This window comes from Magnolia sinica, chromosome 14 (assembly GCF_029962835.1).
Source record: "Magnolia sinica isolate HGM2019 chromosome 14, MsV1, whole genome shotgun sequence".
NCBI lineage: Eukaryota > Viridiplantae > Streptophyta > Magnoliopsida > Magnoliales > Magnoliaceae > Magnolia > Magnolia sinica.
The window spans coordinates 11,375,202-11,391,691 of NC_080586.1; the positions used below are offsets into that span (position 1 = coordinate 11,375,202).

Sequence of the window (16,490 nt, forward strand, 5' to 3'; positions counted from 1 at the left end):
CAGAATAAATAAAACAAAGAGAAACTTATACAGACAGATTGGAACAGCCTATCCACCAAAACAATGACAGGTTGCCTTCTAAAAATTATATATTTGTATGATATCATATAAGATCTACTTGCTTTTACATAATTTAATGTGTGGGCTGGTACAATAATTTTCATTTACATTTACATTTTTTCACTCACCACCGTACACATCCAGTGGGCCTTACCATGGATGGTCGCACTACAAAAACCACACGATTTGGACAATCCCATACTTCTGATTAATGGGCTTTTCCTTTAAATGTTGGCTATTGCATGATATATACATGGCCCACATTTGTGCAGAGTTGGCAAGTGGGATGGATCGATGGTGGGTTGATCTAGACCATTGGTCTGTTCTATGTCACTGTAGATGGACAATACCTCAAAAATGTCCTCTATGGGACAATATTAGACTATCAATTTGCAACAGGTGGATAGACAATTTTTTAAAAAGTACAAAAATGGTCCATATTTAATTGAAAAGCTCTCTTATTGGTTTTTGTGATCTTCTAATTGGGGCGATTTTTGGGGGGCATGCTCCATCGATGGTTAGATTTAATAAAAAAAAAATTAAAAAATGGTCTGGATTACTTAAACATGGATCCTGCTTGTTAGAAATTAAAGGATGATTCAGCCCTTAGTACACCAAGAAGCACTATATCATACTTAAGTTTTCCTCTTATTAGTTATTTCATGAGAAAATGCATTCAAAAGATTTATTCTATGAGCTTTTTGTTTATGAGTTAAGTGATTTCTCTTATTGGGTGAGTGATTCTCCAACCCTTGGTGATTGAGTCCCCAACCCCTCGGGCCTCAAGTGAGCAAGTCCCCAAGTTATTCCTTGTTGGATGAGTGATTTCCCAACCCTTTGAATGAGTTAATCCTTGAGTTATCTCATTTTTTTTTTCTTTTTATTCGACATATGTATTTGATCTCGATCCAAATTATAGCAACAAAGCTTTGCTTCCATTCTCTTTATTGCATTTCTTCAAGTTCTACATCAAGTGGTATTAGAGTAAGTTAGGTTCTTGGATTGGACTTGATTTTATATGGCAAAAAAAAAGAGAAAATCGGGCCAAACAAACAACTTCAATTCAAGATACCCAACTCCACAAAGAAATTGAAGAATTGAGGCATGCCAACAGTAATTTACAGCGCATGATCAAGGAGATTTTATGAAGAATTCCCATACAAGCCCCTATAAGTATTCCGATTTACGATGAAGATGTCAATAAAGTTTCTGATGAAATTATCAAATCGAATGAAGGCAACAAAGACCACATAAAATTTGATAATGATGATGAGCCGATTTATAGCGAAGATACTTATGAAGTATTTGATGAAAAGATTGAACCAAATGAATGTAGAGTAAATGAAGGGCGCCGTATGAAATTTAATGATGATAAGCTGATTTATGATGAAAGGTGCACATAAAGTGTTCAATAAAATGACCAAAGCAAATAAAGTCAGAGTGAACAAAGAACACATGAAATTTAATAATCACACACTGACTTATAACAAGGATAAGCGGATCAAATGAAAATAAAATTCTTGTTATTTGTTGAGTTTTGACCACTACTCGAGCACCCAAAGACCATTGATTATGTGTTTTATGTAAAGAAAATGAATATGTCAACATAAAAAATATTAATTCATGGTTGACTATATAATCTTTTTGGACTACATCGTCTCATTCTAAAGTATCAAAGTATGAGAGAAACTTAAAGCAAATGTAGAGTGGTCATCCTCAAAATCGATTATTAAAATGAGATTGGTGCTTCCATAACTTAGCAATATTCTACCGATGGTCCGTGAATATAGGGCAAGATGCATACACTAAATATCTCGTCTGATGGAAGAATAAGTTAGGATCTTAATAAAAGAATGTGGAAAAGAATTACCAAGCTAAACTCAAGCATAAGTTTTATATATATATATATATAGAGAGAGAGAGAGAGAGAGAGAGAGAGAGAGAGAGAGAGAGAGAGAGATTGAAGCAGCCCCTGGTATAGCAAGAAGCTGGTACACAAAGAAGCACTATATCATAGTCAAATTTTCCTTTTATACATTTAGTAGTCATTCCATGAGAAAAGGGCATTCAAATTTTCTTTTCTACAAGTTCCGTATTTGTGAGTTGATTAATTCTTCTCTAGTTGGGTGAGTAACTCCCCAACCCTTGAGTGACTGAGTACCCAAAATATTCATTGTTGGGTAAGTGAGTCCATATATAAGCCATCCTTTCTTGGGTAAGTGATTCTCCAACCCTTGGGTGAGTGAATCCCAAAGCTATCTCTTTTTCTTCTTCTTTTTTCAGCATATGTATTCTTAATCCAAATTATAGTAACAAAGTTCTTCTTTTCCTCTCTTTATTGCATTTCTTTAAGTTTTGCATTAAGAGAAATGATACAACGCCCCATTTCTCAAAACTCAAGTATACTATTCATTTTCTAAAAATTCGAGTGTTAACCTTCAAAGATAGCCTAAATTAAGCGTATATTTTTTTTCCTTTTCAGAGTTAACAATTTAGCAGAAGAGGAACAAACCAAACATAAAGAAAATTCTTCATAAGTGTTCAAAGATATAAGCGACTGCACATGGGGCTTATACAAACTAATGTCTCAATGCTAATAATTACAAAAAATAAATGGTTTAACATATGAAACAGAAATAAATGCATATAAGCTTGAGCTGCACAATCACGCAACTTCTCTTGAGTATGTATGATCATACATCCATGATATTTGTATCAAACTCTTTATCAATCTGAACATGAGTATCATTTAAAACACGTGCATTACCTGTACGGTTATATACTCCAAGAATGAATTGCTAGCTTAGTGCGAACTTCCCTCAAGATTACACATTGTCACATTAGGTATCAAATAGAAATAATAGTTTACATTGTACGAAACATTTGAGAAATCTTGTTTAAATGAATGAATGCATGCACACGCTCACAGACCTAGGGATGCATATCCAGCTAGCAAAAAGGTTATCCGATGAGAACTATCCACTCAGAAAAGTACTCAAAAGTATGCCCTAAGGACAACTAGACACTCGGAAAATATCAGACAACGAGAACGCCTAAGGAAAACTAGCATCCCGGAAAAGTACTCTAAGATACGCCCTAAGGAGACTAGGCACCCAGAAAAGTCTGCATGTGATGAAATACATGATTAGTCCAACCATTATTATTTTAATTTCAAACAGTTATTTTAAGACTAACTGTAAGAACTTTGTTTAGTGGGCCTTACTGATCAACGGTCTGGATTGTCATTCAGTTGGACTAGATGATTGAGTAGACCAGTGGGCCCCACTTCAGGTGATGCGCTGCGCAGTCTATCTGCGCAGTTTTGCGTACTAGGGCTGGAATGCTATAGCTGTCTTACGCATACAGCAATTTGAGTTGTACTAGAATGCTACAATGTGGAGCGTGGGAGAGAGAGTTGTGATGGGTTTCAAACTCTCTTTCCATAGATTTTATAAAAGAGAGTTGGGTCCCCGATCCCACACTACAACAGAAATTCGAGTCTCATCATGTGAATTGCAGAAAGAGTGTGAAGGAGAGGAAGATCCTAAGCTATACAGGTATTCTGGTATTCTTATCCGGCTTCTATGGCGACATCTCAGCTAGGTAAGCTATTAGACCCCTGATCGCCATGTCCCATACACAGACAAATCTGTGGGCCTATTCCGCATATAGATTAAGCCTCATACTAACTTCTTCTGATGAGTTGACTTTTATATGTTAGCTTAGAAGGAGATAGAGTCTAGGTATAGGTAAGTTTGTTTTTTGAAGTATACTAAGTGGCAGAGCGGGCTAGGCTAGGAAGGGATTTCCTGTGGCTCACTCGAATCTTTTTTCGGCCTGCCGCCTAACGAATGTGTTGTCTTTTCTCCCTCTGACCTCCCTCTCTAATGTTTCACATCCGTCCTCTCTTGGCCGAGCGCTTGGGGCATGAATTTTCAGGCTTAGAAACCGTCAACCAATAAAAAGCCGACGAACCCTTGGCACATTTTCACTATGAAGGATCCGTTGGGGAGAATCAAAATCTCCGGGTGAAGAAAAATTGCGGTGCCAGCTATCCGTCGGTTGACAGTTTGATTTCTCCCATTCTAGGCTGCGTGCTTCTCCTTCTTTCCTTTCAACATTTAAGGTCTTTTCTAGTTTAGATGGCCGAAGATCAGAGGATCCGGCACGTTGGTTTTCTTCCGAAGTAAGTCCTTGGCCTAAGCGAATTTGCTTGATGGATTTTTAATGGTTTTTTGGCTAGACAAGTGCAATTTTATCCCCGTGTATTAATACTGCAAGTTTCAAAAGTAAAGACCCAAGGGGCTTTAGGGCGTGACCAGGGGTTGGTGATCTTTGAATCGAGTCCATATGGTCAGGTTTAGAGATGATTGAAGAGTCCCTTTAAATTTGTCGAATGTTTGGACGGTGGTATTTGATTCGAAAGGTGATTTCACTTAGAGGTCAGAAAGCCGGCTAAGAACAGTGTCTAGCACTCAGGTTGTGTGTCTACAGTGTGTATAAATTCAAACATTAAAAAATCTCAATATAATATAAGATAATGAATAGAAATATATGCATGTGTCAGTAGCCACCTGATGGACGGCACAAAAATCTACTGACTCCCATCAAATAAAACAAGCTTTAAAAAAGACGAAAGGTAGAAGAAGCCGAAGAATCAAGCTTACTTGATAATGACAGCAGTGACATTATTTTAAGAGTAATTATTTGATAATACTCTCGCACATGCCATTCATGCTCATGCACTTAAAAACACCTGTTACACTCACGCAGCACAATCCAGACCATCTAACTTGTGTTATCCACTGTAGATGGATCATATTACAGAAAAGATTGATTATACAGCCTGACCTGGATGACTGTTTCTTGAATTTGGAATGTGGACTGTTTTATTTTAACCGTCCATTTAAGGGCCACTATTCACGCAGCTACATTAAAAATTTTAATGTGATCTTTTTTTTTTAATGACTCATTTAAAGTGGTCCCACTGTTTGAACAATTCGGATATGATATACGTGTGTCGTGTATGGAGGGTCATACTCCTACTCCGCCAGAGTATCAAATTTCTTAATTAGATCGAGGTTGTTCCGCACTGATACAGCACAGACGTGAAAAACGGGTTGTTATTTGATACTCTGGCAGCGCATGCTTGATACGCAGGCACCGTGAAACCGTACATGTCGCTTCCATTAACTCAATGTAAACCGACCAAATTATGGGCCATATCGTTAATGAGTAAAGTACACAAAATCAAATTTTTTTATAGAAAAATAACTTCTGATTCATGGACACTTGTTTGTTGAAATAGGACCGTTGGATACTTTTCATTTGAAACTGTCCAATAAATGTTGAAAAATCCGATAACCACATAATCAAATGAACGTAACAGGGCCAATAATTTGGACAGCTTAATTTGACCTAATGGTATGCCACGTGTGCAATTTCTTATTAATTTCTACGTGCCTGCGTATCATCCCATCACGCTACCGGAGTCTAAAGTCTCTCTCAAGGTTAAAACCAATTACCGGAAGCCAACTGTGCATCCGTGCAAAACCAGGGATTCCAAGTGTACGCGCTCACCTGAGATGGACGCGTGCTTCACAGCATAAATTCCAACTTGGATATGTTCTGTGAGATCCGGACCGTTCATCAGGTTTTTATCACCATGAAAATTCCTCGTAAATATATCAGACCTGTTCCTATGCATATACTACGTATTGTCATTCATTGTTTCAACCGTCCATTGATCTCGTATATATTCGATCTGCCTAATGACAGCACAAAAATTCTCCGAGAACATGCACAGCGGAAATTCCTTCTGAACGGCAGAGATCTATCATAAGTATGCCAAATGGAAGCATAGGACGAGATGCGGGACGTCCATCTCGAGGTGCGAGTACACTCAATCTTCCTATGTGCGGATAGGACGCGGATTGCGTACTGAGTAAACCCTGTGGGGCCACACATGATGAATTTTTCCTATCCACGCCGTCCATCCGTTTTTTCATATCATTTTAGGGCATGATCCAAAAATTATAGCATTATCAAATATCAAGTGGACCACACCACAGTAAACAGTAAGGATAATGACCTTCCAGGCCACACGGTAATGTTTAATTGTAATCCAAAACGTTCATAAGGTCACGTAGACATGGATGAAGGGAAAGCACAAATATAAGCTTTTTCCAAAACTTCTTTGGCCCCAAAGAATTTTTAAACATAGGCGTTCAATTCCCATTGTTTCAGGTGTATGGTCCACATGAGTCTGGATATGCATCTTTGGAGAAATGCCCTAAAATGAGCTAGAGAATCGGATTGACGGCATGGATAAGACACATACATCATGGTGGACCCCACAAAGTTTCCGTGCAGATAGATCTGTCCACCTGGCGTGATTTTGATAGAAAGCGACGGTCCTCGGATTCGAATCTTTTATCCTTCTCCGCTGTTTTGTCTGGCAGACAGCACCTGCCCTCGTGAAGTTGATAGCTCGATCCCCCAATATCTCAAATGCAGCGAGCGTAAGTACACTCGCACAGAAAGCCCATCAGAGCGAACAGCTGTTTTGTTTTGACCGTTCATTTGTTAGATCTGCGACAGGTGATGATCGGTGGTGGTCCCACCATATGACAATAGCCTAATCATCAGTCTAAAAACCCTACATTGGATCATTGTTTCTGGACGGATAATGTCGTTGCTTTAACCACTACGGTTATAATAATTAAAAGAAAATTATTAAAGTAGTATGATGGGGTCCAATCGTTGATCCAGACCGTTCAATCTCATGAGTCCCACCTTGGAAGATCTATCCCGCAAAAATTTCCCAAATTAGATGGATCCGACTACCCAAACAGTTGATATACTACTAGACGATTTATGTGCATGGTCCATTCATAGTGGCGCCCATCAAAACAATGGCCTGGTTCACAAGCCTGTGGGCTGCGTAGTCAGGACCGAACAACACGGAAGCGGATTGGCTGGTATACCACACACCACCGACCTGGCTGGTGTGGGTACGTGATAGCTGACGCTCCTCGAGCTCCGAGTTGTACGAACGGTCCATAGGAGATCAAAGTAACATGGGCCCACAATGATATATTTATTATATCAACACCGTTCATCCATTTTTTGAGATCATTTTAGAGTATAAGCCCAAAAATGAGTCATATCCAAAGCTCAAGTGGACCACACAAAAAATAGAAGTGACGACAATGATTCTCACCGTTAAAACATTCGTAGGGCCTCGTAAGGTTTATTTTCCATCCAATCTTTTTATAATGTCACAACGACGGATGAAGATGAAAAACAAATATCATATTGATCAAAAACTTTTATGACCCGGAGAGGATTTCAATGGTAGACGTTCAATCCCCGACTGCTTTTTACAGTATGGTCCACTTGATCTTTGGATATATCTTATTTTTCAGCCTTAGCTCTGCAAATGGATGGACGGTTTGGATATAACACCTACATCATGATGGAACCAAGAACCTGGTGACGTCAACACACCATTCAGATTGGTGGTGTGTGGTACACCAGCCAATCCGCATCCGAACAACACACATCCTTGCGTCATGGAACTAATTACGTTGATGCCTCTTCATCCGGAAACGGATTGGCTACTCCCCCTGCCACCGGCCCCGTGGCTGATGGTCGGTGTTCTATGGGCCCCACCATGATGTATGTGTGTTCATCCATTCCGTTCATCCATTTTTACTAATCATTTTAGTGCTTGATCCCAAAAATGAGAGGGATAAAAATCTCAGGTGGGCCACAACACATGAAAAAAAATAGTGATTGGATACCCACCATTAAAATCCTCCTAAGGCCCACTCTACTGTTTATTTGAAATCCAATCTGTTGATTAGGTCATACAGGCCCAGATTAAGGGAAAAAACAAAAATCACCTTGATCCAAAACTTCTATTGCCCCCAAAATGTTTTTAATGGTCGACGCTCATTCAACACTGTTTCCTGTAATGTGGTCCATTTGAGATTAGGACATACCTCATTTTTGGTCTCTTACTGTAAAATGATCTATAAAAATATAGATGGACGGCATGGATGAAACACATACATCATGGTGGGGCCCACAGAGGCTGGTGTAAGGGGGGGAGTAGCCAATCCGATTCCTCTTCATCCCACCTAGGTAATCGTCCATTCCAAACAGGACAGCCTTGCATGTCCACATCAGCGCGTGTGGAATGGGTGCACGGCACATTTCCACGTGATACCACAGCCAAACTGCTCATAATGCACATGCAAACAAACAATCCCATGTGCATTAATAGCTCGCTGTAGTTGAATCTCCAACACCGAATAATGGGTGACCAGAGATGGGACACGTCACTGTATTGAGCGGTTGATAATTTTCAAGAAATTTACCACAACGAAAAGGTTAGCCCATGAAAGAAGCGCACCACAGCCAAACTCATCGTACTACGCATGCACAAACAATACCATTTGCATTAAAGGTTCGCTGTGGGTGAATCTCCGACACCGTAGGATGGGTGACCAGAGGTGGGTCCCACGTCCCTTATCCAGTCTTCATTGAACGGGCGATAAGTTTCACACATGAAAGAAGTGTGCAGTTGATCAGAGGCCCACGTACTGGCAGCCAGAGAAGGAGTAGCAGTCAAGACAGAGACTCGAATGTGTTCTATGCATGCCTTTGGATATAGGACATGCTTGATGGTGTCCAACAAATGCAAATGGAAAATATAGCAGACCCATTCAAGTGACCACAACAATAACAACAGCCACAACAGTCAAGTGACCACAACAGTAACTACAGCAACAACAGTTCTAGAGCTGGACACCTAGTCAAACCGAGTTGAGTTGGGCTCGGCTCGGATCAATCAGATGCTGCCCCCAGCTCAAGTTCGGCTCAGTGATCGAGCCCGTTTGGCCAGCTCGACTCAGCTCAGTCAGCAGCTTAGGCCAGAACGAGCTGAGTTATGCTCGAACTTTTGAGCTGAGTTTGAGTTTGGCCAGGTCGAATCAGCTTAGTCAGCAGCTCGGGCCAGAATGAGCCAAGTTCGAGTTCTAAAGCTGGACACCGAGTCGAACCCATTTGGCCAGCTCGACTTGGCTCAGTCAGCAGCTCAGGCCAGATCAAGCTGAGTTCGAGCTCGAACTTTCGAGCCAAGTTTGAGTTTGAGTTCGAGTTTTTGAAATGAGTTCGACTTGGAAGTCAAGCTTTTGAGTTAAGGTTGCACCAACAACAAGAACAATAAAAACAGCAAAAACAAGGTTATCTCTAATAATTTAAGAACCACACTTTTATTTCAATCCCATGTCTCTACGACGCATACATAATCCACATCTCCACCTAATATTCCGCCACAGGCAACCACGCCGGACAATGTACATTGATAATAATTGATGAAAAGAAGTGCAAAATCAATCACCTGAGTGTCCCAAACACTACCAAAATTTTTCCTTACACATGAATGAAAGAAATGGAGCTGTACATGTAAGCACAATGTCATTTTCGGACGTAAACCGTTCCGACGGAAGAAGCGGGATATGAATTGGAAATGGTGTTTCGGATTTTTATTCGAAAAGAATCGGACGGTGCGGATCTCAACTGATGGTTTCAAGATGGAGTTGGAAGACTCCTAGTCTCTCAATTGTACACAAAGGGATGAAATGAATAGCAGTATGGAAGATTTCATAAGGCTTCTGCATGGCCATTTGGATATAGGAGAGAAAAACAAATGGATGAAGAATCTGGAGTTTGGAGATTGGAACATGGCTCTGGGGACACTGACTGCGAGAATCCCGACACGTCGGAACATACCCAAGATGCGGACGACTCGGATTTGATGGATAAGGAAATATTTGAGAGGCAGATGGCGGTGAACGGAGCTTGATGGATTCCTGTGAGGTTTCCGGCAATGGAAATATTTGTACCAATCACATTCTTCACAGTGATGCTTGTGATGTTCGGATAAGCGCCGGGATCAAAATGGTCGTCAGGGTGGCCACCGCAATGGCCTGTGAGTGCAAGTGCCATGTGAACATCTTCCATTTCAACGTTTGTTATGGCAATATCTTTAATATAACCGCCTCTGCCTTGGGTGGTCTTTACTTTGATGCCAGTGAAAGAATCTCGGATATGGAGGTGTTCGGCATGTATGTCCGAAATGCCGCCGGACATCTCACTGCCAAAGGCAAGCGCAGAGCCGAAAGTGGTATGTAGATAGACATTAACGATGTGGACGTTCAAAGTGGGCTTCGCGAAAGCAATGCCGTACTCATCCCATCCGCTCTTAAGTGAGATGGCATCATGTCCAACACTAATGTAGGAGTCCTTGATGCATACATCAGAAGACGAATCTAAAAAGAGACAGTGAGTGTGTTACAATAGCAGATTAAATAATAAAACTCTCCTCTTCATGGATCATACATGAAAAGTAGATATCAAAATGGGTAACAAGTATAGAAGAACGGAATTCATGAAATCAAGATGAGTTCAACAGTTTAGGGTGCGTTGCGCTTGGTTGCACCAAAAATCATGAAATATGGTAATTCGTCAGTTAAATTTAGTGCAAAATATCACAAATTTTCATGATATTTGGTGCAACCAAATGCATCTTAATCATTTCAAACCTAATAACCAAATTCAACCAAAAAAGGTAAATTTTGGTTACATTCATGTAACGCCAGCCTTTAGTAAATTCTCTTCTATGAATTTATAAGGATTTGGGGTCTGTGACATCTGTGTTGTAAGCATTGTTCAAAATATCCCCAAAATTATGATAATATCCCTGATATTATACGTATCTCCAGCTCGGCAATACCGATAACACTTTTTTGAGATACTAATAACACTAGTAATATCAGAAATTTCAAGTATCAGCGATGAATCACAGATGTATCCATATCACCAAAATTTTTGACTTGTAAATTCCAGGTGTCACTTGTAGCTTTTGTATTAATATTGCCAATATTTTTTACCATGTAATTCCGAGTATCACTTGTATTACCAGTGCATTGGTAATATTTCGATAATATCACCAATGTATCGATATTGCCAAAAAATTGTTCATTAAATATTTCAATTTCAAATTTTTTTATGGGCGCACGGTTGTATAATGAAATGCATGTTTGTATGTGTGTATATGGATGGATGGATGTATATATGTTATGGAATGGTTGAATGGTTGGATGGATGGTTGGATGGACATATGGATAGCCAGATAGGTATGTTTTTTGAGTTCATTTACTTTTACATGTTTTAGCTATTATACGGTACCAGTATTGTATTATATGAACTCATTTTGGTTACTATTGGATTGATTTCTTACAACAGTATATGCTTTTAAGCTCCCATTAAATGGAAACTTATCACGTATGCATTCTTTTTATAATTTTTTTATTCATAAATATACAAATATGTGTATTTTAGCATCTCCTAAAGTTTCACTGAAAAATTCTACCATTTTCTGCATGTTTCCCTGCATTTCTGGGTATCATCAATATTGTTTCCTTATCCCGGCCAACGTAACTTGTAATGGCTTCTAGATCCATACCACAACTATTCCCTGTGTTTTAAAAGTGACCTAAAACGACGTTAGTCAAAATTTGGGGGTAGGCCCTCATCATGAATGGAGTGGGCTAGCCTCACTTTTGTCATTTCCTGTTGATTCAATTGAATATTGCAATTCAATTTAGTTGATCATCCAAACAAAACCCACAGCTATTTAACCTGTTTTTCCTCCTCACATAACAAAGTTGTATTGGAAGAAGCTATCTTTAGGATTGTGTATTTGTGTTAGATGGTATGGCTACCAAACCAACGCATGAAAGAACTTTGGGTTATACAAGAGCATGAATATTGCACCCATAAGAGCCTATGGGCTACAAATATTGTAGGGAGGATGGATTCACACCCTTGGGTTTTTTCTTGCACAAAGACACAATCAAATATATTGGAAGTTTGTAATCGAGCACACTTGTATCTCGAATAGTTAACTTAAAATGAACAACAAAACACTTAGAAATACAATATGCATTTAAATTGAAAGGAAAGAAAAAACACAATTGCAAGTTTCAACAGTAGATGCATTAGAAGTTCAGAGGATAAGAATATAAAAAGTGAACGAATTAGCACCAACCTGGGACTACGCCGTTCGTATAAGGAGAATCCGAAGGAGCATGGATCGTTACATTCTGAACCTGTACATTGCTGCATTAATCGAAATAATATGAATTCGACCATGTTCAGCTTTCTCAGAGAAACATACATTTTCTAGTCATGAATTTTACAAAAATGGAAAGAATTCATATTCGGGGTGTATTTGGATGCTCAAATGAACTAAATTGCAATTCATTCAATTCATGGTAGAGGAATGACTAAGCCCAGGGTGGCATCTTTTAATCCATAATGACAACTGAACACCCAATTGCAATTCTGGGAATTTGAAATTGCAATCAAGATTGTAGTGATTGAAACATACAGGATAGAAAAAGTTTGGTCATTTACTCCTTGTTGACTCAAATTACAAGTATTCAATAAGAATGGGCATTCAAACACAGCCTTAGAAAACATACCTGCAATAGACTGGATGAATGTTCCATGCAGGAGAATTCAAGAGAGTCAGATTTGAAATGACAATATCGGTGGAGTTCTCAAGCTCCACAAGGTGAGGGCGACTATAGTTCAATGAATGAGAACTGGACCACTCCCACCAAACGGCACCCTGACCATCGATGGTTCCATTATTACCTGTTCCATCAATGAAAAGAAAAAGAAGAAGAAAATTAAAGGAAAGATGAGATCCCCCAACTAAGAAACCATGTAAATCTCCAATTCAGTTTTACTAGAAATTTGATTAAAAGAAGTAGAGAAGATATGCATCATGCCTGTTATAACCACATCCTTTAACTGGTGTCCATTTATCAAGCTTCGATACCGTTCACCTGGAAGTTCAATCCCTCTACCATATGAAGGTAAGGGTTCAACGACTGGCCACAGAGATAAGTCCTATAAGAGAATGGGAAAAAGAAAGTTCAGCAATCTAAAAAGCTAGAGATCTTATGAACTTTAACCTTGGATATTAGAATCTTCTTGCAATAGGTTGAAATTAACCCAACTCATTTGCTTCAAAATCGGAAAATGCCCCTAACAACATTTTTTGAAATAGTTCACATTGCTCTTCAAACAGGAAAGGAATAAAAGACACAGGTCAACAATGTAAAAACCGACTGATTGGGCTATATTAGAATGCAATGTAAAAGAAAATCCGAATGAGTAAAACTACAGTCCATAGAGAGTGGAAGAAGACCTGAGTTCCAAGGATGACAGCATCTTTTTCCAAGAAGAGGGTAAGATGACTGATGAGATTAAAGCTTCCAGTGAGCCAGCTGCCTGCTGGAACATAGAGCTGAGCCCCGCCCTTGTCGGCAAACGACCGAAGATAGAAGATGGCATTCTGGAATGCAAGTGTATTCAGTGTCTTCCCATCTCCTTCAGCCCCAAATTCCAAGATGGAGACACTGTGAGGCCTCGGGAGCAAAGTCAAATCTTTACCGTATTTGCATTGCACATCGCTCTCTCCTTCAATGCCTTTAACACCATCACTTAGGGCAAGAAGCAATAGCAGTGCCACCTGATGAAACAACTGCAACGATGAGATAAAACAAGAAGCAATTACCATTTTCAAAGCATATGCAATAAATTCCATTGATGCAAATACTAGAAAGATAAATGATATTCAATTCAATTATACTTTGCCCACTGATGCAAATACTAGAAAAAGATAAATGATACTCAATTCAATTATAATTGCAAAATTTCAAAATCGAAGGAAAATAAGGAGTTGAGAACAGAACTTCTGAAAACCAGCAATCAGAGCAATTTTTTTCAATCCAATTTTCATCATGTGCTAGTTTGAATTTCATCAAATTCAGTAGAGACTGGGAATTTAAAAAAGCAAATGCAGTAGACTGACAAGTGGAACAGTTTTATCAATCCGGTTTTCTCCTGTGCAAATTTGAATCTGACTGAATTCATAAGAAATTCTGAAAACTTTTGAAGTGAAATCCATAAAAAGAATAACAAAAGGAAAGCAAGAGGATCAAAATAAAGAACCAAAGAACCATTCATTCACATAATGATGGATAGACAGTGGTTGATAACTCCGTGCAAATTTGGGAAGGCAGATGAATTTATACAATATTCTCAAACATAGACGGCGGAATAAATCAAATGGGTCACCCGAAAACCTCTAATCTAGGCCAATACAGGAATTTCTAAATACGCCTGTTAATGTAGAAATCAGCCTCTCAGCACCTACGAGAGCGCGAAAACCAAAACTGGAGTCGAGTACATGATAGGAGGATTTGAGAAGCAATAACAGATATGAAATTAACACCTAAAGTATAATTAAAAAAATCAAAATAAAAAATACAAGTTGGGAATTTCGCATAAAAAGAAAATTGCAAATGTTACCATTAACAAAAAAAAAAAAGCTGAAAAAAAGTCGAGAATTCATATCCGTGAACCAGAAGCTAAAAGAACCAAAAGAATCTCAAAACACAAAAAGTCGATCTAAAAGAAGAAGAAAAAAAAAATCCAGGAATTTAGATTTCAAAACAGGAAAGGCAAAGAAAACATAGGAATTTTGATTAACAGAACATCTGATTCGAGAGGCAGTCCAAAATAGAACCCACCTAAAACCCAATCACAAGAGAACTAAATGAAAAACATGATTAGAAAACAAGCCTCACCCCCAGAAAAGCACTCCAAACTTAGAAAATCCACACAACCAATGACTGGAAATTCAAATAAATGCAAACATAAAATTCAGAGGTCCAAAGAAGCAGATAGAAAACAAATTCCTCATCTTCCTCTGCTTCTTTGTCAGTGCTTTTCGCAGGTGAGTTTCCAATCCACCCAACATCCAATCAACAAAAAATAAAAGAATAATAAAAAACAATCCAAAAGCCTAAATTACAATCACCCGGAGAAGAACATGACTATAACAATTACACCCACTTCTAGAAAGAAAAAAAAAAGGCACTACGAATTAGTAAAATCCACAATCCATAATACAAATAGAATGAAAAATAAAAATAAAAAAGCCAGAAACACCTAAACATTCAATCAAGAAGCCAGAAACAAGACCAAAACAAAAACATCAATTGTAAAAGATACAAAACAAAAACACCCCAAAAAATAAAAATAAACAAAACCCATCTCAAAAAACAAACTTCCCAAGCATCCAACAGCAAGAAGAAGAAAAACCCATCTCTTGAAAAATCCTATTAATCACAGACAACCATTCAACAACGTACTTACTAGCCTCTTCATGAGCTTCCCTCCTGCAACAATCAACAGCATAAAAAGCCAAGTGCAGCAGCCCAAAGAAGAGAGCTCAAGGAGAGGAGCTAAAACAAATCAAAGAAGCTGCTATTTTTATATGAGAGAAATTGATTTATAAAAATAAAACAAAAAAGAAATAAAAGAAAAGAAAAAATTCTAAAAAAAGCCAGCTCTCATGCATACATATATGCAATGCAATGAGATAAAAAGAAAGTGAAAGAGAATAAAATTAGATAAATAAAATCATGATTAATTAGTAATTACCATGCTACTAATTAGCATTTAAAACCTCTCTTGCCGACACCGAATTTCCTAACAAAACGGCTCCATGTTCTGATTTCTACATGGAAGGTGAAAGGAGAAACAGAGAGAAGGTGGTGAGTTTCCGTATTTTTCTCTTATCCTCCAATGCTAGTTTATCACCATTTTCAAAATGGTGGTGACTCGGTACTACTCACATTTGACAATGGTATAAACTCATCTGGTCCATCCAAATTGTGGGCCCAGCTTCAATGGAGCATTATGTGAAATGATAATTTATTATCAAATATATTACTAAACTGAAAAAATGAGTTTCATTAATTTTGAAAATAACAATTTTAATATCTATCCAGTTAAATTTTTTGTAAGTAATCTATAGTTTGATAAGATATTTGGACGGTCTGGATTTCCTTTATCTATTCAATTTGTTCTGTTATACAGTTACAATCACTTTTTAAATAGTGGAAAACTAACACAGAGTCGGACAATTTTTCTACTATAGGTGAATTGTAAACGGCAGGTGATGTTTACACCCTGTTTCTGAAAAACAATCCATATTTTTCTACTACTGGTAACTTTATAGTACAAATGTTTATTGTTTTATTGTCAAAAGTAGTAAAAAGGGGTGTACATTTAGTTGATTGGGTATAGATGTCGATTTTATAATAAAAGGAGAATAAGTAATAGGGGCGAGACTAAAAGGTGGCAATTTAATACAAGTTCAAATCGGAGCGAATCATCTACCGTACACGTGGCACTCGTGTATTGAATTTTCCACCGTTGAAATAGTGGGATTCAATCCCAATAAAACATGGCCAGAGAATCAAAACCGATCAAAG

At 38.3% G+C, this 16,490-nt stretch overlaps 1 protein-coding gene across 4 annotated transcripts; it reads right to left on the reverse strand.

Moving 5' to 3' along the window:
- Positions 1–9,294: 9,294 nt before the first annotated feature.
- Positions 9,295–15,760, reverse strand: LOC131225187 (probable polygalacturonase). 4 transcript variants are annotated; one of them, XM_058220655.1, is made up of 6 exons: positions 15,655–15,760; positions 13,352–13,675; positions 12,930–13,050; positions 12,618–12,792; positions 12,182–12,252; positions 9,295–10,400 (listed from the first exon to the last, which is right to left on the reverse strand). In XM_058220655.1, exons 1-6 carry the CDS (start codon positions 15,670–15,672, stop codon positions 9,733–9,735), a joined length of 1,377 nt encoding a protein of 458 aa, XP_058076638.1. In that variant the 5' UTR covers positions 15,673–15,760; the 3' UTR covers positions 9,295–9,732. The 4 variants fall into 4 exon arrangements, with proteins under 4 accessions (XP_058076638.1, XP_058076637.1, XP_058076635.1 ...); XM_058220654.1 differs by having other exon boundaries at positions 13,352–13,687; positions 15,655–15,687; XM_058220652.1 differs by lacking the exon at positions 15,655–15,760 and adding an exon at positions 15,367–15,556 and having other exon boundaries at positions 13,352–13,687.
- Positions 15,761–16,490: the final 730 nt, after the last annotated feature.

Excerpts from the sequence above, each read along its gene's own strand:
- LOC131225187 (XM_058220652.1), bottom strand. The coding sequence starts at position 15,408 with ATGCTGTTGATTGTTGCAGGAGGGAAGCTCATGAAGAGGCTA. Across the intron at positions 13,688-15,366 it reads GGAAGCTCATGAAGAGGCTA|TTGTTTCATCAGGTGGCACT; the intron begins GTAAGTACGTTG and ends TCATCGTTGCAG. Across the intron at positions 12,253-12,617 it reads ATTCATCCAGTCTATTGCAG|CAATGTACAGGTTCAGAATG; the intron begins GTATGTTTTCTA and ends CGATTAATGCAG.